Source organism: Rattus norvegicus, chromosome 11 (genome assembly GCF_036323735.1).
Source record: "Rattus norvegicus strain BN/NHsdMcwi chromosome 11, GRCr8, whole genome shotgun sequence".
Taxonomy (NCBI): Eukaryota; Metazoa; Chordata; class Mammalia; order Rodentia; family Muridae; genus Rattus; species Rattus norvegicus.
Window position 1 is genome coordinate 80,397,915 of NC_086029.1, and position 23,245 is coordinate 80,421,159.

A 23,245-nucleotide genomic window follows, 5' to 3' on the forward strand; every position below is an offset into this window, starting at 1 on the left:
CAGGTGAAATAACTTATACGGATAACATTTTCTTTTTTTTTTTTTTAAGATTTATTTATTTATTATTTATGAGTACACTGTAGCTGTCTTCAGACACACCAGAAGAGGGCATCAGATCCCATTACAGATGGTTGTGAGCCACCCTGTAGTTGCTGGGATTTGAACTCGGGACCTCTGGAAGAGCAGTCAGCGCTCTTAACCGCTGAGCCACCTCTCCAGCCCACGTATAACATTTTCAAAAGATAAATAATTGTTTTTAAAGACTGCATCACCAGTGTGGTCATTCTACACAGAGCTCACTGAAAACCGCTAAGCTCGTGCACAGGGACCAGGAAGATGAACAAAAGTACATGACACACGTGCTTCAGTAATGAGCTCAGAATAGTTCATCTTTTACTGTAGCGGTTTCTTGACAGTAGAAACCCATTTTAACAGTAAGTTGTTTTCTGCATTGCATTTATACATTTCTCCAAGTTGGGAGCCTCTCAAAGTCAAAGTTCACTTCCGATTGATTGAAATCTCCGCCTTCCCTCCAGGGCTGATGCATCAACACTGAATAGCGTCTGTCTGGCAAGGGCAATAGCCCATTGCACACAGCCACACCCAACGCAAGCTCAACTCATCATCGCAAGTCCAGCTGACTTGATTGCTGGAGATTTCCCTGAGGGGTGGCTGAGCTCAGCCTCTGATGTAAGAGTGAATGGAAGCCATATATTTGGGTGTCCTTACCTTGCAGACAGCAGCCTGGAGGACAGCATCAAAGCCCCCCTCGGGGGCATCTCGGTTCCGGGACACCCTCTGCTTCCTCACTTCCTCATTGAAACTGTCCACTCTGTCTGTGAGAGGCAGCAGATGGCGGAACCCGAAGGAAGGGACACAGTTGGGGAATAACTTGTAACTAGAGAGAGAAAAGAGTGGATTTTCCGTCATCATCTGTAAGCCTTTTCAACTTTTTTTTAAAAAAAAGATCCATTTATTTATTTTATTTATGACTACACTGTCACTGTCTTCAGACACACCAGAAGAGGGCATCAGATCTCATTACAGATGGTTTTGAGCCACCATGTGGTTGCTGGGAATTGAACTCAGGACCTCTGGAACAGCAGTCAGTGCTCTTAACCACTGAGCCATCTCTCCAGCCCCTACCTTTTCATTTCTTAATTACATTTCATTTTTAGTGTGCATATACGTATGTGTGCATGCGCACACACCAGGGCATGAAAGAACAACTTGCAGAGCTCAGTTTCTTCTCTCATGTGGGTCCTGGGAATCGGACTCAGCTCTTCTACTCACTGAAACATCTCCATGGTCCGTGCCATCTCCAAATAGTAATCAAATGTCCTGGCCTTCACTGAGTACCTTGAAAAGCATCAATTAACAGTTACCCAGCACCTATCGCCCACTCTGGGATAAGCCTAATGGCGAGGACAAAACCAAGTAACTTTCAACAGCCAGCCCTTGCGCTGCGGGCACACAGCCAGACCTCGGAAGTAGGCAGACAATGGCTCAAAGAACTGGAGGTCACACAGTACACTGGGGGAAGATTTGACATGGGCCTCGGTAGATGAGTGGGACCAAGAACAATCAAGGGAGATGGCCAGGGAGGGCACACAGGCAGGACTCGTCGGGTAGCCAGCTTTTCCTCATCAAACTGTGCTGCTGCGGTAAGACAAAGGACTCACGAGTGACTACCAGGCTCTGCTGGCACAAGGAGAGGCGCAGAAAGGAAGAGGAATTACAGACGTTCTTCTGCTCTACCAATCATCCATTCATCTATTGCAACGATAGTGTCCACTCGCCAGAGAAATCTACACTTCTCTAAGTGGGAAAAAGACGGGCATGTCAAAAACTCTCAGGGAAGCCGGAAGCCCTCAGTGGCCCCTTTCCTAGAGTAAGTAGTTCCAATGATACTATCAAACTGGGGCAATGAAACAGGAAGAGACTTCTTAAATGGATCCTTGGGATAAAGGAGGCGAGGGCAGAGCATGGCAGCCAGAGAAAAGAACGTTAACACCACGTGGAGAAAGGAGACCGAGGAAGGCCAGTGGGCCGGATGAACGGGACAGACCTGCAGGATCTGTGGGCGGGTAAAGAGTCCTCTCTTCAGAAAAACAAGTATTGCCAGAAAGGCCTAGGAGAAAGGCTTTAGAATCCCATTCAAGCTGTGCCTGGGAAGGGAAACAGGCTTAGCAATTGCTAAAGGTTCTGCCTTCACTGCTGCCAAGACCAGCCCCACCAGGACGGGCCCCGGCAGGCTCCTCTCTGCAGAGAGGCAATAGTCGCAGTGTTGCACAGACCTCCCAAGTTGCTGGGGACAGATCACACCCCTCCCCCCAACACACACGCACATATGCACAGGCACACACACACACACACACACACACACACACACACACACGCAAACGCACACGCACATGTTCCCAATCCACCCCAGTGACAGTTCTTTCTCTCCAGTCGGTCCTTCCCTGTCTGTGTTTCCTTGGTCTCCCTCCCTCCCCACATCCTCACAAACACCTTCTGCTTAGACTCAGCTGTTTGTAAATCCGAGTGCCAGGCCACCCTGGGATTTCGAGTAGCCTTCTCACTTTGTACAGAAACAAATGTGACATCACATTCCTGTAGGAAGGAGTTGAGGCTCCCCCCACACCTCTGGGACAGACAGGCCCCAAGAGGAGGAAAACCCGTCTGCAACTGCATCCAATTTTTCCTCCAAGCTCCTGTTTCCCTTCTGTTTTTCTGGGCCACCATTTAGAACCCTGGGTGTGTATTTGTTGTGACAGTTGGAGGAGAAACTGCGAAACTGCTGTGAAATGAGAAACTGGGAGAACTGTGGAGACAGAGACTGGTCCTCAATGTTCACGCCTCCCTTCGCCCCTGCTCCCTTCACCCCTGCAACGGCATGAGCGGACCCACTCTTCCTACCGTGTAATTAAGAACCAGAACGTGTGACTGCTGGACATGTGTCTGAACTACAGGCAATGTGCTGTAGCCTAGTCAGGGACACGTCTCCTTGGCACCACACAGACACTGCGTCACTAAAAGAGCACGTCACCTGTGATCATATTTCTGGCTCAGTTAGTCCTTGGAGTTGTTCCAGAATGGCCTGCATATCTGTTTTAGAGTCGCCTGCCAGGAGAATAAGTCCCCACACTGTGTCATGGAATCCAGGTTAAGGGACATTCATAGAGCTGCTGATTATTAACTGGGGAGATGAGAATGCCAGGAGCGAAACTGGATGGTGGTGGCCGACACCTCTAATACCAGCACTCGGGAAGGAGTGCAGGAGGATCTCTGTGAGTTCGAGGCCAGCTTAGACTACAGAGTGAATTCTAGGACATCCAGGGCTGCACTGAGAAACCCTGTCTTAAAAACCGGTGTGTGTGTGTGTGTGTGTGTGTGTGTGTATGTTTGTGTGTGAAAATCTCACTTACGTCACTTAAGACCTAAGATTGCCGTCCTACTGTGTGCTCAGCCTGTTTGTTTATCCTGCCTTTAAGGAGACAGTGTAGCACCCAGCCTTGCACGCCTTGGATTTCCCATGACATCAGCATCAGGAGATGCACAGCTGCAATCATTTTGTTTGATTGGTTTTGTTTTTTTTCTTTTTTTTTTTTTTTTTTTTTTTTTTTGGTTCTTTTTTTTCGGAGCTGGGGACCGAACCCAGGGCCTTGCGCTTCCTAGGCAAGCGCTCTGCCACTGAGCCAAATCCCCAACCCCGGTTTTGTTTTTTTTCAAACCAGGGTTTCTCTCTGTAGTCTGGGTATCCCAGAACTCCCTCTGTAGAGCAGGCTGGCTTCAAACTCACAGAGATCTGCCTGCCTCTGCTACAGTGCTGAGACTAAAGGCGCACGCCAGCACAGCACGGCCCACAGTTGCAATCTTACATCATGTGCTCCTCCACACCTCTGACCCAGACCTGTGTATCAGCTGCTGAAAAGAGCAAAATTAGAGGCTAAGAGCCAAAAGGATATAAAAGAATATCCATCATAAATATTGATTATAACATCTGGATATCACTTGATCAATGATGTTTGCAATACTGTCATCTCAGTCAGTTGGAAGCAGTGACTTAATCCCTTGCAAAATTCTATTAAATTATCTATCTCCTCTCCAGGCTTGGGTTTCCGGCAACATGGCTAAACACACCAAGAAGGTTGGGATCGAGAAATAGGAGACCCACAGTGGAGCCTCCCTCTGGAAAATAGTGAAGAAAATTGAAACCAGACAGCAAGCTAAGTACACCTGCTACTTCTGTGGCAAAACCAAGATGGAAAGCCAGGCCGCTTGGCCTGTGGCTGGCAGGGCTTGGAACACCGGTTCTGCTGTCAGTCACATCTGCTATCAGAAAGAAGAAGAACTGAAGGACCAGGAGGCCTTGCCTCATCCCTCACTCCTTCCCCACCCTGTGCTGTTCAATAAAGACGGAGCAAAACCAGACACACAGAGACTGGCACAGACTCAGGGACAGATTCACAAGAGAGCCTTCAGGCAGGCATAGGCTCAAGACGCGTGACAGACAGACAGACAGACAGACAGACAGAAGACAGAGGACACAGAGAATAAAAAGTATAGAATTCAAATCTGGGCTTGCTCTTGGCTAAATGATACTAGGAAGTGTTTTATCTCTTTCTTTCTTTCTTTCTTTTTCTTTTTTTCGGAGCTGGGGACCGAACTCAGGGCCTTGCGCTTGCTAGGCAAGCGCTCTACCACTGAGCTAAATCCCCAGCCCCTTTATCTCTTTCTTTAATGGGACACCAATACATTACTGGTAACTCAGGGTTTATTACACACACACACACACACACACACACACACACACACACACACACACACAAGCATGCACATATATGAATTAAAAAAATATTTGTATATATGATACACCCCTCACATGCAGGTGCTGTGGAACTAGAAAAGGGCATCAGACTCTCTGGAACTAGAATTACAGGCAGGTGTGAACTGCCCAGTGTGGGTGCCGGGAAGCAGGCCCAGGTCCTCTGCAAAAAGTAAATTTAAAAAGTTACTCTAGGGGGCTGGAGAGATGGCTCAATGGTTAAGAGCCCTGGCTGCTCTTCCAGAGGTCCTGAGTTCAATTCCCAGCAACCACATGGTGGCTCACAACCATCTGTAATGGGATCTGATGCCCTCTCTGGTGTGTAGGCATACACACAGGCGGAACACTATACATAGTAAATAAATAAATCTTTCAAAAGTCACTCTAGACCTTGGGGATGAGAATTCACAACTTTTATGTTGAAAGAACCCTCAGCTGAGAAATTAACAGGAAAACCAGTCCCAATGTTAACATGGAAGGTTCCTGACAACAGCAAAGATTAAAACTGCTCTGTGGAAAGCCAGGACACCAGGGCATATGGCCCTGGATGGAAAACAGCCTCCAATGAAGATGAGCTAATGAAAACATTTCACACCACGTGAGAGGCCAAGAGCTCGAAGGGAGGTCAGCAAACCTCACACTCGAAAACAGAATGCTCTGAGACTCCCGAAGTCTTTGGGAGCAGCCAAAAAGAGGAAGGAATGACAGCCAAAAGCCAGAAGGGAAATGAGTAGAAAATTAAAAACAAACAACAAAAACCAGAAGTCTTCAACAACAACAAAATAGTATCTAAAACACAAGGACCAAGTAACAATGATAGCAGGAAGAACACAGTCACAGAGGTCCAAACTGTTTCAGCACACGGATTAAACCAAAGAACAACTGTAACTTGGGAAGGATTTCTATGATGTAGCTGGGGTTGGGGGGTGGGGGCTGGGGCTGCATGAAAAATTATAAGAAACATGGAACTTTGACTGAGAAGTTCCAACTGCCACCCACTACTGGATGAACATGGAGACACAGCAAGAGATTGAACAATCACACAGACACTGTTAGAACCGCCCGGACTCAGATGACACAGCCAACCAAGCCCTGAACAATGTGAACCACGTAACTCCTGCCCAGACTCGGTCAAAAGCATGGGGCAGAGCACGAAGAGGATGCCAGGATTAGATAAACAGAGCACGTCACTTCAGCCACAGAGGTGCCAGAGGCAGTGGAATGACACATTTATGGGGGCAAACGGACACTGTGACTTCCTGGGAAAATATATTCAAAGGGCAAAAATATATAAATAGTGATGGAGATGACTTTATATAAATGATCAAGTCCCACAGCTAGCAATAGGAAATAGGATGTCAGTGAGTATTGGGGCTTCCTAGAGATGCTCCGTGATTATCAAACTGGTCTTGCTTGCATTACTTTTTTCTCCCCAGGGCAAGCCTGGGTATTCTATACCAAATGGAGAAAAAACTAGAAATTCTGGTCATTTGTGTCCATTTTTTAGATGTCAGTAATTTAACTCACGGGGCCTTTATAACAGGAAAGTAAATAACGTGTGTGTTGTCCCAGACCTGGTATGGAACAGCTAGATTATATGCCCTGGCTTGTGCTGTCCCATCCAAGTTGCAAAGCGGACTCTCTAGGGAGACTCCCCAGGGTGGAAAGCTCAGCCAGCTTCGGAGAGCTGCAGTCTCTGCCCTGATACTTCCCGGCTTACAAAAGAGAGATTTACATGACTTAGATTTGAAGTTTCCTTCCTCACATGCTTTCTTCACTGATTTCCTGTCTTAGGAACAGCTTTTCAGAGTGCTCTGTGCTCTCAGTCAAGAACAGCACTGTCTGCCACTGTGTCTGCCTGGAGGGCTTCAAGTAGGAAGTCTGAATATCTATGTGCAATAGACTTGACTATTTGGATGCTAAACACCCAAACTGGGCCTTGATCCTCTGCCAGCTCCCAGTCCAGCAGCTCAGAGAGTGCAGACACACCCTGTCTGACTAGAGTCGGAGCCCAATCAGGGCAGGGACCGAAAGGAGTGGATGGGATTACTGTTCCAATAAATCCCAAAAATGTTTTGATTGAGATGCTGTTGCTCCCATTAAGTAGCAAAACACCAACAATAAAACACGTGGCCTGGAGCCAGCTGAATGTGGCCTTGGAGACTCAGAGCCATAATCATAACCTAGCTTTATGTAGCTTACCCTACCTGTGGCTTTAAAAGCTACACCAGCAAATAGCGAGATGCTTAAGGAACTTTGAATGCATCTGTATTTAAAACTGTTCATCTTACTGTTCTTTTTTTCTTCTTCTTATGTTTAAGATAGGGTTTCTCTGTGTAGCTCTGGCTGTCCTGCAACTCCCTTTATAGACTAGGCTGGCCTCAAAATCCACCTGCCTCTACTAGGATTAAAAGTGTGGGGGCATGCACTGAGACTAGCTGGCTTATCTTACTGTTTTTCAATCTTTATGTTGGTTTCTCATTCCTAAGGATGATCTAGGGCAGCATGGGTAAATGAAACTAGCAAGACCAGGGAGACTCAGGATGCAGGCTACTAGGATATCCCCACCTTACCCAATCCCCAACCTACCCTGGAGCTGGGAGCTGTTTAGGCTACAAAGGTGTGGAGAGAAGCCCAGGGTCTTTAAAAAGAACACCCTCCTCTGAGGCAGCAGGAGACTAAGAATCAAAACTGATATCATAACACAGAAGAGGCCTGGATCCCTGAAGGAGAAGTGCCAAAAGTCGATGACATATAGCCCTCCTCAGATTTTGTACAAATGAGCACCTTTGTAGATATTTAGCTGTGGACATTTGGGGACGTCTTACCGCAGACTTAGGTAAACTCTGACTTGCTGGGCTTTTGGGAGCTTGGGAGTGCCCAGTCACGTAACCTCAGATAAAGTATCTTGGAGGAGGAAAATGTCATTGTGTTGATGAGAAGACAGACTCTAGTCTACCCCTTGGCTATCTGTATAAAGGTATTTATCCTCTGTAGGCTTCACCTTCCTCATCTGTAAGCATGGCTTGGAAGCCGTAGGGACCTGAGGAGTCCGATATGGGATGGAATGAGATAATCTCAATAAAGCGTTTATTTGTGAAAAGTGTGAATGGTATCTGACCCTTAGCGAGAACTAGAATCTTAGCTGTTCTGGTGACTACATTGGGCCCTATATTCCACAAACTCATTAAGGTCAACTGTGGAGATGAGGCAAGAAAAGGATAGAAGCTATCAATTTTACTGTGTGTTGTACAAGGCATCATCTGACCTCTATGCAAGAGCCATGATATATACACACATAGTACACACATACACATACAAAACTAAAATTAAACAAAAAATTAAAACTAAAACGACGTTTTCATTTAGTTATACGGAAGTAAATTATAGCTGCTAACCTAAAGAGGGACAATCTCTGAGCACATTTATCCTTTTGTATGTATGTATGTATGTATGTATGTATGTATGTATGTATAAATGCATTTATTTGTGGTTATGCACACACATATGTGTACATGTGCATACAAAGCTCAGAGATTGGTTGCAAGTGCCTTCTTGTATCATGCCCCTTTGAGATAGAGGCTCGTACTGAAACTGGATCTCACAAATTCTGTGTGATTCACAGCCAGCAAACCCTAAGGATCCTTCTGTCTCTGCTTTACCAGTGCTGGGATCATGAGCATCCTGAAGTACACAGCTTTTACAAACTCAGCTAACTACTCATGGTTGTGTAGCGAGTACTTGATCAATTAAGCCATCCCCCATCCCTGAACTTATGTATCTCTGTGCACTCCAGTCACTACAGGATACAAACTGCACTCTCCTGGACTTTCCCTGACCACCTGGACCCACGACTCCCCAAGGACACTTGCTAAATTATATTAATGTGGGGAAATAGAACCACGTGAGGCAGGCAAGAAAATACATCCCATAAGATCATTATTTTTTACTCATGGCGTGCACTCACTGAAAAGGATGTTAGCCCGAAAGCTCGGAATACCCAAGATACAATTCACAAACCCCATGAAGACCAAGAAGGAGGACTAAAATGCTGACGCTTCAGTCCTTCTTAGAAGGCGCTACAAGCACACTCACAGGAGCAGAGACTGAAAGGCCATCCAGAGACTGCCCCACATGGGGATCCATCCCATATACAGACTCAAACCCAGACAATATAGCAGATGACAAGAAGTGCATGCTGACATAGCTTGATATAGCTGTCTGCTGAGAGGCTCTGCCAGAGCCTCACAAACACAGAGACAGACGCTCGCAGCCAACCGCTGAACTGAGAACAGGGTCCCCAATGCAGGAGTTAGAGAAAGGACTGAAGGAGCTGAAGGGGTTTGCAACCCCATAAGAAGAACACAGTATCAACCAACCAGACCCCCCAGAGCTCCCAGAGACTAAACCACCATCCCAAGAGAACACAGGAATGGACCCATGGCCCCAGCCACATATGTAGCAGAGGATGGCCTTGTCGGGAATCAATGGGAGAGGAGGCCCTTGGTCCTGTCAAGGCTCGATGCCCCAGTGGAAGGGAATGCTAGAGTGGGGAGGTAGGAAGGAGTGGGTGGGTGGGTAAGGGAGCACCCTCAAAGAAGCAGGGTGGGGTGGGAGGTGGGATAGCGGGTTTCTGGAGGGGAAACCAGGAAATGGGATAATGTTTAAAATATAAATTTAAAAAAATGCAATTAAAAAGGAAAAAAAAGATCATTATGTTGTGATACAACCCGTGACAGTACACTTTCTCACATGTAGGGCGTGGCCATCACAAATCATCAAATACTTAAGCCTAATGTTTCCCCTAAATTAGCCTTTAGTGAGTTCCATTTTCCCATTACTTCATCCCACAATTCCTCAGAAGGAGAGCTCACCACTTACCCAATACATGGATTGGTCTGGTATCTCGGTGCTGTGTAGGAGAACGGAGAGATGTCCTTGTCAACAAAAGACCCGAAACCTAACCGGAAGTTACTAGTGAGCTTCCTCATCTCCTCCGCAAGCTTGGTGCCCAGGCTCCGGATGTTGTCCAAGTCATCCTTCATGGAGAGGGAGAGGTCCATCAGGTAGTACAGGTCTACGGGATAGTCCTCCACCTGGCGTACCTGCAGCTGGAAGGTAGCCTGGTCACCTGTGCCAAGAGAGGTCACCCCATTAGAGGTCATGTGGCTTGCTGGGGCAAATGGTGGATTCTCATTTCAAAGATCTTTTCCCGCTGTAGAATACTGGTCTGACCCAGGGCTTATCTGACCCTACAAAAAAATTAAAGCAATTCTTCTTGGGAGATGGTGCACCATCAAAAAGCAAGATTTTCTGGAAAGTACAGTGACTCAGAAGTGAATACAGTGCTGGGAGAGGAGCCCCGGGTGCCCTTCTCCAGACCCCTGAGTGTGTCTGAAAAAGTGTAGTAGTTGAGTGTGTCTGAAAAAGTGTAGCAGTGTTCTGTCTCTCAGCAAAAAAGACCCATGGTTAACTGGGAACTGAATGACACATGTCCATGCAAACTGGGCTGAAAGCAGTCCTCCAACACGCTCAGAAAAACACCTAGTCCAGTCAAGGCATGCCACAGAGAGCAAAGGTATTAACAGGAAGGGGTGGCCATGAGTAAAAACTGGGGTGGGGGTGGGGTGTAAAAGCAGAAAACATAGGAAGTAACAAAGACAGTGACTACTGAGTAAGAACATTGGCTGAGCTGACATCACGACCTGAGTTCAAATCCCCAGTACCTACATAAAAAGACAGGTATGACCTAGCACGCTTGTAACAGCAACATTGTCGGAGGTAGAAACAGGAAGCTCACTGAAGTTTGCTGGGCTCTAGCCTAGCTCCAGATTTAATGATAGGACTCTTGTTATCTGTGTGCACACACATGCGCGCCCGCGCGCTCGCGCGCACACACACACACACACACACACACACACACACCAGGCCTGAGAATAGAAAGGAGACGTAGAAAGAAAGTGTCCAATGGAGGGGCCTAAAAGTAGGCAATGGGTAGAGGCTGAAATTACCAACATCCATTAAATACATTTATAAAAGTGTCAAAGAATATGCATGTTCTATGTATGGGACACATACTGTATTTACCATTAAAAAGAAAGGCAAGGAAAGACACTCCAAATAGTGACCAAATAGAAAAAGAACTCAAGTGATTTGGCTTCTATAGTAAGACAGCCAGCAGGTGTGGAAAGGGAGAATTAATTAAAGGGAGGGGCAGGAAGACCTGCTAGCCGACCCCGCCCCTCAGGGTTTGGAGAGAGATCCAAATCCAGACAGTAACTGGGAGATAAAAACCCCCAAATCCTGTCATCATTTCTAACAACAAGTCACTTAGAACCAACTTCAAAGTTCAGCTCTCACTAGGTAACAGCTCACTGGACGGTTGGGGCCAGTTGGGGCCGGTTGGGGCTGGTTGGGGCTACCAGATGTCCTATTTGGATTGGGGCAGCACACGTCCTGAGCATTGGAAATTTGGGTGTACTTTTCCTGTACTTAGAAATGCAAGAGTCAGAGAGCCCTCGCCACCACTCAATGGGTCCACACTTGGTTGGCCAGGACCACAGCTCAGAGAAGACCCTGTATCCTGTGTGGCCGGCTGTTCCTCCATAAACAAAGTCCTGACCCTTGCAAGACACAGAACCTAACCCTCCATGCTCCCTCTCCTCCTCCCACTGAAAACAAACCAGACCCGGGTTACCGCCTGGACCTAGGTTTACTTAAGTATGAAATGAAACAGTGGTGTTCAGGGCATCTGTTGAGGCTGTGATGCACTCCCAGGGCACAGCAGGGCTCCAGATGGACCAGAGCTTGCCCAAAGGAAGGAGGCAGATCACAACTCCTGCCTGTGGTCAGGTGGCAAACTGCTTCTCCTGACTTATTTTTTTTGCACGAGTTGTTCCAGCTACCTCAAGACTGATACAGTTTGGGTCGCCCGTTGGGGTGAGCCTATTTTTAAAAAACCACCAGCGTCTGACTCAGACAAAAGACTATTTGAGATTTCGTCCAGAATGGATTCCAAACTGCTGTAGTGTGACTCTGGCTCCAATCTGACAGACACAGCAGGTCCTTCCTTGGGGGCTCCTTGGATGGATGTCTATCATGGTGGGGGAGTGGTGGGGAGCAGGGAAGAATTCGGAAAAGGAAGGTTACTCCCACCCTGTGTGCACCCCGCTTTGACCTTTGCACAAGAAGGCAGACCCCAGACGGACAGAGGCTCTTCTGTCCGAATCCATGACCTCTTCACAGGGCCTGCTACGCCTCCTGACACCTGCCCACCCTTCCGAGTCTCCTACTCCACCTTCCTCTATGCAGAATGTATCACTGTCTTACTGAGGTTTGTTAATAATTAAGAGATGGAAAAGTGGCTCGGAGTCGGGGAAACTGAGCGGCAGCGGTGAACAGAGCAGCAGCAGCAGGCTTGGAAGCGGGAGAGTCAGATTTAAACCCAGGCCTGGTCAGGCAGGCCCCCAGTTCCTTTCAACCTACGTGGCTAAGTTTCTGCTTCGGTGGAGTGAGGAGACATTAATTATAGTGGGGATTTTAAAACCCACACGTACATAAGTATCCATGCTCTCACACAAGGAAGTTTTTGGCTCCGATGCTTCAAAAGTTAAAAATTAAAAGTATTTTCAAATTAAAGCAATTCATGTGGGGATAAAGAGAGAGAGAGAGAGAGAAGAGTCTTGCAGAAACTCCTGCTTAACTGGGCTACATCTTTAGGCATTTGAATTTAACTCCAGACCCTTCAGATTTGAAGGCAAAGAAGGAAGTGGGGTACAATATACAGGTGACACTGCTTTGTACTGGGAAGTGGGCAATGTCCTGACATTACCTGCTAAGCGGAACGGCTCGCTGAGACAGCACACACACACACACACACACACACACACACACACACACACACACACACACACACACACTCCTTCCCGTGGGGAGGCTGTAAACATTAAAGGGAGCATTCCTCCCAGACCTCCAGAAAGGCAAGGTGTGAGAAGGAGTGCAGGCCCGATCCTGCTGAGCACCACCCATTACCATGGGAGCCTTTAAAATGTCACACCCTCCCACATGGGCTTGGGATCACGGCATGCCTTGTGTCAGCAGTTCTCGTGGGATGGACACTACACCAGCAGCCCAGCGAGGGCAGCCTCCCTGATTGGCAGGTTGTCAGGGAGGCTAGTGGCACCACAGCCCCAGGTGGAGCATGTTTTTCCAGGACCAGACACCTTTCCCACCTCTGGGTGTGAGTAGTCACTGGGTGCGCTTAGACACACTCCTCCCCCTTCCACCTCTCCCAGTGAGCTGCAGTCTTACATAGCCTGAGACTTTAACTGATGGTCTAAGCAGGGAGCATAGACCTCATTTTCACCAACAGGGTTGGTATGTGCCTGCCTCTGGTGACAGCATCCCCAAGCCTCATTCCTGGATTTGTTACCCCCCAACCCCACCTCCCACTTCTCCCCACAGCCCCTCAGGCCTCCCATACAGTCTCCCTTTCTACCTGGGAGCCCTACAGGTTTGAACATCTCTCCATAGCTATTCTAGGTAATCCCCACCTCAGGACCAGGAGTAGGATCAATACACTGTTAGCTACAAAGAAAAGCTGACAAACTGCACCTGAGAGAATGGAGCGCCCCACCCCCTCCCCCTGCCGGCAGCCCCTCCCCTGCCCTGTTTCCCAGATTTCAAAGCACCCAGCACTGCCTGTGTTTAGCGCAGCCTAAGTAGAGGGTCTCCCTCTGTAATCAAGTGCTAACCGGCCTCTGCGCCCGGAAGGTACTTTAACACTTTCTTTTTTCTGCCTTCCCTTTAATAAGAAAACCTCACTTTTTGCCCTTGGGAACATGCATCAGTTGGCACACACGCTAGACTGAGAACAGAACTCCCAGACTGACTGTTCACAAGTCAAGACAAGGCAGGATCTTAACAATAAAGACTCCTGCCATCTTCAAATACGTGAGTGAGGTGTGTGTGTGTGGGGGGGGTGCATGTGTGCGTGTGTGATTCCCTCCAGCACACATCGGATCCACCTTGTTAACCGGCAGGGTCTCTCTTGCTCCTGCAGCTTTGACCATATAAATCCTGGCTGCTGACCAGCGAACTTTTAAGCAATTGTCTTGTCTCCAACCTCCCGTCTCGGTATATCAATGCTAAGGTTCCGTAAGTGCATCGATGTGTCCCACTTTTGATACGGTTTTCAGAGATCTGAACTCAGATCAGTTAAAGTTGTCCTCTGGCTGAGTGTGGTGGTGTGACACCTTTGATCCCAGTGCTTGGGAGGCAAAGGTAGGTGGATTTCTGTAGGTTCCAGGCCAGCATGGTCTACAAACTGAGTTCCAGGCCAGCTGGGGCTACATAGAAAGACCCGGGTTCAGAGAGAGAGAGAGAGAGAGAGAGAGAGAGACAGAGACAGAGACAGAGACAGAGAGACAGAGAGAGAGACAGAGACAGAGAGAGAGACAGAGAGAGAGAGAGAGAGAGAGAGAGACAGAGACAGAGACAGAGAGACAGAGAGAGACAGAGACAGAGACAGAGAGAGAGAGAGACAGAGACAGAGACAGAGAGAGAGAGAGACAGAGACAGAGACAGAGAGAGAGAGACAGAGACAGAGAGAGAGACAGAGAGAGAGAGAGACAGAGACAGAGAGAGAGAGATAGAGACAGAGAGAGAGACAGAGAGAGAGAGAGAGAGACAGAGAGAGACAGAGAGACAGAGAGACAGAGAGAGAGAGAGAGAGAGAGAGAGAGAGAGAGGAAAAAGAAAAAGAGAAAGAAATGGAAAAAGAAAAAGAGAAAGAAATGGAAAAGGAAAAAAGAAAAAGTATCCTCTGACCTCCACACACACACCATGTGTAACACAACACACACATACACACACAAGCACACAAACACAAGCAATAATATTTTTAAAAAGAAACATTTAAGAACTAAAACATTACATGAATAACTAACTCAAAGAAACCTTTTGAGTGTCCTAGTGCTTGAAAACTACCTCTTGCCTTTGCTTATCTCAGTTTCGCTTACAATGCATAGCCAAGAATTTCATGCCTTTTGTTAAGGTTGTTTTTTTTTTTAAAAAAGTTCTTATCCTGACATACAGTTTCCAGTGTTGAAATAAAATGGAAAACATGATCCTCATATTTATACAAAACCCTGCTTAAAGTTTGGCAGTTCTTCAGAAAGTGAAACACAGAATTACCATACAATCCAGCAATTCCACTCCTAGCTATAGACCCAAAATTATTGAAAACACATGGCCCCCAAAATGCTTGCACATGAATGTTCAATATTACCCAGTAGAAACAGTCTGTCCAGGAACTACAGTGGTAAGTACACAGAGTATCATTTGGCCATAAAAAGGACAAAGTAACAGGGCATGGCCTTGGGAGGGTTAAGGCGGGAGAGTCACCAATTCCAAGTCACCTCGAGCTACACAGTGAGACCCTCATTCAAGATGCCCAGGAAGGAGCACATTTTACAGTGTGGATGAATTAAGGCTCCCATGTTATATATAACCAGCAGGAAATGTCCCGTGAAGGCAGCAGCATAGCAAAACTGCTTTAGAAAATGAAGGGTGGTTAGTTCAAACTGCTGGTGTGACAACGGTCTGTAATTACACAGTAGTGACAGTCACAGCTTAGAACCAGTGACCGGAACATTTTATGACTGTGCAACTAGTGATGTGTGATTTCTATCTCAATTTGAAAGAAACAGCTTTGATCCTACTTAAGGACTGAAGAAGGGCTGCAAATCAAATGGCCAGAGGGTACCAGCACTGCCTCACAGTATCTCAGAGAATACAGCACTGCCTCACCGAGTTAATTAAAAAGACAACCTGAGTTTGGTTCCCAGATTCATTTGGTGAAAGCTGTGAATAGATTCCCACAAGTTGTTCTCTGACTTCCACATGTGTGCACGCAGCACACAGATGGACGGAAGGGAGGGAGGGAGGGAGAGAGAGGGGAAGGAAGGAAGGAAGGAAGGAAGGAAGGAAGGAAGGAAAAGGAGATAGAGAGAGAGAGAGAGAGAGAGAGAGAGAGAGAGAGGAGAGGGAGGAGAGAGGAGAGAGGGAGAAAATGAATTGGCCTGGAACTCCCAATGCAGAACATGCTATCCTTAAGCTCATAGATAGCACCTTGCCTCTGCTCCCAAGTACTGGGATAAGGCTATATGATACCAAGACACCAAGACACCATGGCAGGCAAATAAACGTAACTCTTAATGGCTGCGCTACCTCTCCAGGCCAACATCTAATTAAAAAAAATTTAAGAGTAAGTGAGGAACTCCTAGTCATTTTCCTCTCTGTCTCCCTCATCATGCAGCCCACTTTCTTCTCCAACAGCCCTACCCTTGGCAGTAACCTGGCCTTCACAGGGTGCCTTTCAAGTTATGCTGAGGCTTGTCGCTGGCCGGTCATGTGTAAGGCTTCCTTGCATTCAACAAATGCTTATTATGAGGTAAGGGGAGCAAGGCTAGGGAGAAAACCAGAAAGCAAGCAGTGCTACAACTGAATTACAGAAAGCTAATTCCACATACCTGACAGCATTCCCCAGGGCGGGAGAGCTTCCTGCAGGCAAGAATGGACTTGGTAACCTGAGATTTATGCTAAGCAGAGCACCTCCTCTCCCCCCATAAGAGGAATATATGTCCCCAGCTCCGAAAAAAAGAAAAAAGAAAAAAAAAAAAGAGGAATATATGTATGTGTGTATGTATGTATGTATGCAAGCATGCATGTATGTTTATGTATACATACATACACATATTACATATATGTGTATATATACATAATATATTGTATATATAAAAATATACAATATATGTGTGTACATGTGTATATACTACATGTATTTTATATATATATATATGTGTGTGTATATATATACATTAAAACTGCATTTTCAAAATTTCAAAAGCCATTATTGTTTAAAGAATTTCTCTCTCTAAAAATACACTCACAATGATTCTGGAACTTTAGAAATTCCAATTTTCCTCATTCACCCACACACCCCACAATCTTCATCTCTACCAAAACTTATCCTGGTGGCTTGGGTGTGTCCTTATAGGATGGCTGACCTCTTTATCACCTACTGCTCCCTCAGAAGGGCCTGCCAGTACACTCACTGGATAACACATGATACTGTTCTTTTTTTCTAGTACTGGAAACTACATGGTAGTTAACAGGATGTGTAACTGAATTCAGTGATCTGGGTTTCTCCGTCCACCGGGGCCAGCTCCATTCCTAGGCCAACTTACATCTTTTGTTTTGGCTTCACAGTACTTGAAACAAAGAAAACCAAACACTTCTCCAGGATCCAGCGACTCAAAGCTCATTCTAAACCAATGCAGGTTCACAGAGCCAGGAAGTAAGAATAGGTCCAAGAACAGTGAGCTTTGAGGAAGGCTTACTGTGTAGACTCTGCAGCAGATCCTGCCCTGAGGCACAAGTCTCTTTGCTCCGCCACCACTATCCTTTAAAATGGTGACTTCAGCTTTTTTTGTTTGTTTGTTTCTTTGTAAACTGAGTCTTACTATGTAGCCCCTGCAGGCCTAAAACTCAGTATGTTGACCAGGCTAGTCCAGAACTCACCTGCCTCTGCCTCTCGGTACTGGGTTCAAAGGCGTGTCCCACAGAAGCCCTGGTCACCTCATGAAGGATGAAGGTGTCAAAGACCTTGTGATCCTATGGGTCAGCGGTTAAATAACCTGCCCAGGACCCCTGCTAGGGGACAAGCCAGGGGCTACACTCAGGAAGACCAACCAAATTCATAATTAACCCCCTGCCTCCATCTGTCCCCAGCACTAGATAGCCATCTAGAAATAGCTTCGGCTAAGTATTACAGCCAGTGGGATACAGGTAAGGCCCCAAAGCCTTCCTGCAAACGCCGTCACTGCAAACACCTGCCCCACCCAAAACGACAAACTTCCCCGTTCAGCTACCAGCACAGCCTCCTTGACACGCAGATTCTGCATGCAGAATGAACGTTACGCAGTGGATGGCTAGCTCACACAACAGTCTTAGTTAACAGGCACAAGGCCCAGGCCGAGTTCCCGGAACCGCATAATTGCGTGTTGGGGTACACATCTGTAATTCTAGCACTTAGGTGGAGGCAGGAGGATCAGGAGTCATCCTCATCTACATAGTGAGCTTGAGGCAAACGTGGGCTACATAAGACACTCTTTTTGCTGACAGAGTGGAGAAAGCAACTTTTCCTAGAAGTAGTGTTATCTAAGCGACTCATACTGAGTAGGGAATAAGTCTGCTGCACCCTTCAGACATAAAACCAACAACAGTGAAAAGAATCGAAAGAGCTCAATATGCACTAACAAATGAGTGGGCACACAAAATGATACAATGGAATAGCACACAGCCTTGAAAAGTAAGAAATTCTGCCTCGGGCTCCAGTTTGATGAACCTTGCAAAGGCTGCGTTACAAGACAAACACTGTATGCTTCTATTTACAAGTGTTCACCAGAATAGGCAAAGTCACAGAGACAAAAGTAGACTACAAGGGCTTCAGAATGAGGTCAGGCAATGAGGTGTTCTCTACTAGGTAGCGAGTTTGTATTTGAGATAAAGTAGTGTGGAAATAGTTATGATGGCACAGCATGGTGACTGAACAGGATGATTTAAAATGGCTAAATGTGCCTTTAATCCCAAGTCTCTGGGGACAGGTGCATCTCTAGTGAGTTCCAGGCCAGTTTGGTCTACATTGGCAAGTTACAGGCCAGTTAGGGCTACATAGTGAGACCATGCCTCTGGGAGAGGGGGAGGGAGGGAGGGAGGAGGGAGAGAAAGAGAGGGAGAGAGAGAGAGAGAGAGAGAGAGAGGGAGGAAGGAGGAGGAGGAGGAGGAGGAGGGGGAGGGGAGGAGGGGGAAAGGGAGGAGGGGGAGGAGGAGGTGGTGGTGGCAGGCAGGCAGACAGACAGAAAGAGGAAGGAAGGAAGGAAGGAAGGAAGGAAGGAAGGAAGGAAGGAAGGAAGGAAGGAAGAGAGAAAAGAAAGAGGAAGGGAAGGGAAGGAAAGAAAAGGAAAAGAAAGAGGTGTAAATGAGAGAGAAGGTTCAGAGAAACTAAAGCCCTGAGTCCCATTCCTAGCACCATGTCAGGTAGCACACTTCTGCCTGGAACTCCATCTTCAGGGGAAATCTGACCCATGCCTCCAGCCTCTGAGATGCTCACATGCACACACGCACACACATTATTAAAAGCAATAAAAATGGACACTTTTAAAAGGCTTGAATTGGAACTTGTATGTTATAATAATATCCCACAGTATTGGGGTTTTATCATTGTTTCAGACGAGGTTTGCCTGTTCATTATGTTTGTTGTGAAATGGACGCCCAGGGCATGCGTCATTCATGAAGGTATAGCCTCTGCTACAATCCTTAAAACTAGAGCCAGGACACTCCCCCAGCCTTCTGCTATGGGCCTTTCGTCCCATTGCCATCTCCAGGCTCTGAGCTCAATCAAGCCCATGTTCCACATTAGCTCATCACACCCACTGGGCTTATCTGAGACTGTGGCACCCGACCCACCCTGAGGAACTCACCTGGACGGAGGCTCACTGCAATCTCCTGTGGCGTCATCTGGATGACGTCAGAGCCCATGGCACTGGAACCCTTGCTGCTGAGAGGCAGGTTCCGAAGGACGTGGGTGCTGCTGGCCGGACTCTCAATCTCACCTCCACAGCCATTTCGGATGAGGTTTGCCTTCAGGTCACACCGAGAGATGATGGACCGTGGGTTGCCAAAGTACTGGGTGGAGAGGAAAGAAAAAGCAGGCAGCCATCAGGGTAGGGCCTGGAACTCTGCACTCCATCTTCACTGTCGGAAAGTGGAGGCAGGGGTAATCCTGATCCAAATGCCTTGTGAGGACTAAGAGGTTTGACAGAAGGAAGCTCTTGTCACCCAGACTTGTTGTGAACTAAGGTTGGCATATTAAAAAGAAGAAAGAAAGAAAGAAAGAAAGAAAGAAAGAAAGAAAGAAAGAAAGAAAGAAAGGAAGGAAGGAAGGAAGGAAGGAAGGAAGGAAGGAAGGAAGGAAGGAAGGAAGGAAGGAAGGAAGGTAGGTAGATAGATAGATAGATAGATAGATAGATAGATAGATAGATAGATAGATAGATAGCTTTCCCTGTCAATTCTGGTGATCGAAGGATCCCTGTCTACACATTCAGCAAGAGGAAGGCATTGATATTGGCTGGGTTGTAGCTTGGTGTGAATAGTGCTTGCCTAGCATGTATAAAACCTGGGTTACATTCTGACGCTCTACAAAGACAGAGGGAAAGAACCGAAAAGCGTCATGACCACACTCAAGGGCAACATGGGAGCACAGCGCAAATACACAGCATCAGCAGTGTGCTCTACAAGTCTTTTCCTTCCTCTTCCTCCTCTTCCTCCTCCTCCTCTTCCTCCTCCTCCTCCTCCTCCTCCCCCTCCTCTTCTCCTTCTTTTTCTCCTCCTTCTCCTCCTCCTTCTTCTTCTCCTTCTTTTTATCCTCCTTCTCCTTCTCCTCTTCTTCCTCCTCCTCCTCTTCCTCCTTCTTCTCCTTCTTTTTATCCTCCTCCTCCTTCTCCTCTTCCTCCTCCTCCTCCTTCTCCTCTTCTTCCTCCTCCTCCTCCTCCTTCTTCTCCTTTTTATCCTCCTCCTCCTCCTTCTCCTCTTCCTCCTCCTCCTCTTCCTCCTCTTCCTCCTCCTCCTCTTCCTCCTCCTCCTCCTCCTCCTCCTCCTCCTCCTCCTCCTCCTCCTCCTCCTCCTTCTTCTCCTTCTTCTCCTTCTTCTTCTTATCATTATTATAGTTTTTGAGCCAGGGTTTTTCTGTGTAGCCCTCAATGTCCTAGAACCCTCTCTGCAGACCAGGCTGGCCTCAAACTCACAGATCCTTCTGCCTCTGCCTCTGCCTCCCGAGTACTGGGAATAAAGGCATGTGCCACCACCGCCCAGCAGAAGACTTCTATCATAATAAAATGCTCCAGGCCGGACAGATGGCTCAGCGGTTAAGAGCACTGGATGCTCTTCCAGAGGACCTGGGTTTATTTCCCAGCAACTCATGTTAGCTACAACTGTCCATAATTCCAGTTGTAGGGGATCACACAGACATACATACGGGCAAAACACCAATGCATATAAAATAAATTTTAAAAGAAAAAGTAGCTCAGAAGAAAGGGGGAAGTCATAAGAGATGCATGCCGCATTCTCTAATAATATAACCTTACAATCTGGTAAACCTAAACCATAAGAAAACTATCTCTCACAGCAAACAGGCAGACTAAGCAGAATCCCAAGGCATTTATGCTATAAAGGCAAGGGTCTGGCTTAGTTCAGTGGTAAAACACCTGCCTAGCATGCACACGAACACTCTGCACAGGGGTGGGGTAGAAAGGGGCGGGAGGTAAGAGTGGGCAGAAACACAATTTTGTCTGCACTAGGACAAAATGGGCAGATCACAGAAGCACTTTTCATTTTCATCGGTACTGATGTTTATACAGTAAAGAAATACGGATAAGAGAATCTCAGCGGCACTCCCCACACTCAGGCAGAGGACCAGGAGTTCAAGACCAGCCTGCTACACACCAAGTCTGAGGCTAACTAGGGCTACATGAGACTCTGTCTCAAAAAAAACAAGCAAACAACAAAACCTCATGAAGAATAAAAGGAAGAGGGAAGGGGGTAGGGAGAGGAGAGAGAGAGAGAGAGAGAGAGAGAGAGAGCGAGCACATGCTGAAAAGGACTGAGATAGGGGAGACTGAACCTTAATTTGAGGCATAATCTTAAAGTGAGAAGTCTGTTTTGCTAGAAACTATGTTACCTGTGTGGATGATTTGGGGAGAAAGGTCTGTTTTTTTCAGCTTGGTTGCTGTGTTGTGTGTAGGCATGGCCATGTAACCCAGGCTCGGTTTGAACTTACTGTGTAGCCTACGATGACCTTGGATCTCTGGTCTTCACCTCTAGCTCCCAAGCGCCGAGACTGATTTATAAGACGCTAGGGACAAAACCCAGGGCTTCATGCTAAGCAAGCATTCTACCAACTCAGCTCTTCCCAGCAGGAAAAGACTTTAGCAGCAGGGCAAACCCAAGCTGTTCTCCCTTCTGTAGCTGGCCACTTAATCCCTGGCTGCCTGGTGAGTCAGTACCCTAGCCTGCAGAAGCATAAAAATCGAGTGGGGCACACCCTCCATCAAGGGTGTGGCTGTCCTAGGACTAATCAATGGCTTTTAGAATAGCTGCAAACTTTAAAACTAAGAAGTCAAGAGCACTGAACATGGTCGCCCACGTCTATAATGCCAGCATCAGGGAGACAAGGGCAGACGGATCTCTGTGAGTTCAAGGCCAGTGCCTTGTCTACCACCCCCAACACACAAAAAAGTCAAGAAGATTTTGGAATTTGTTCCAACTCAAGCTGACCTCAAATTCGTGACAATCTTCCTGCCTCAGTTTCCTGACCACTCAGATTGTGAAAATACCCAGGCAGTATTTTAAGTAAGTAAAGCCCAATACACTCTGGTTATTTTGACTTCTGCTTTTTCTAGGTTTTATAAACAACTGGTGTCTTAGTGGTGTCTGTCTGTCTGTCTGTCTGTCTGTCTGTCTGTCTGTCTGTCTGTTTTTACTGTTACATGTTACCTGGGATGTTCACTGTGAAAACCCTTGGTGACTAAATTCCATATACATGGAAGAATACATATATGTAATTTGGGGCCTAGATTTCAAAACTGAGGCTTCCAAACTGGGCTCACACCCGGTCTTCACAGACCCGCTATGATGGAGGAAACAGGACAGAAGGAAGGGAGAGGGCTAACACCTGACGTTCCACCAGGCCACCCTGCTGTCCTGTAGTTCTCTGTCAGAAGCCTGAAGAGCTGCCGGGAGCTTGAAGGGTGCAGAGTTCCTCAGCTCGCTCCTCTCGTAAAGGGTTTCAGAACCCTTCCATGGTCCAACTCCAAAAAGCTAACTGCTGGACAGCTGGTACCTGTCTGGACCAGTCTATCACAAAGCCTTACCATCACCAGTCATCTCCCATAATCCTTCCCATGGGTCTGGACCACCTACACTCTGCCAAAGATCCAGTCAGGGCCAGGCGTCTGCTGCCATGAGTCCTCTTCCAAGGAAGAGTTCTTAGCACCCCATTTACAGCAGCAATGAACGCAGAGAATGCCATCCAAACCAAATTGAGATCTCCTAACTACCCACCCCATCTGTGTGATGACATCTCCCTTTCTCAGATCCAGCTGCTTGCTTTTGGGATGGGCCCAGCGGTCTCACTGATGGGCTCAGTGGTCTTTGAGATTCCTCTCCGTATGCATCAAATCTGTCATTGTCTCAGAAGAACGCTTGTGCCACAGATCCATCAGCTGGGCAATACTGGGCATGGCAAGTCTACAGAACTTTTAGATGAGAGGGAGGCAGGTACGTAAGCAGTGGACT

General features: G+C 47.1%; 1 protein-coding gene across 1 annotated transcript in view; it reads right to left on the reverse strand.

Annotated features, from left to right (window-relative positions):
* The window catches only part of Itgb5 (integrin subunit beta 5), a 115,786-nt gene that overhangs the window by 64,327 nt on the left and 28,214 nt on the right, over positions 1 to 23,245 (reverse strand). The window contains exons 3-5 of the mRNA NM_147139.2: positions 19,375 to 19,579; positions 9,713 to 9,962; positions 730 to 898 (exon numbers count right to left, since the gene is read on the reverse strand). Coding sequence (NP_671480.2) covers positions 730 to 898; positions 9,713 to 9,962; positions 19,375 to 19,579 — 624 coding nt within the window. The remainder of the gene's footprint in view (positions 1 to 729; positions 899 to 9,712; positions 9,963 to 19,374; positions 19,580 to 23,245) is intronic.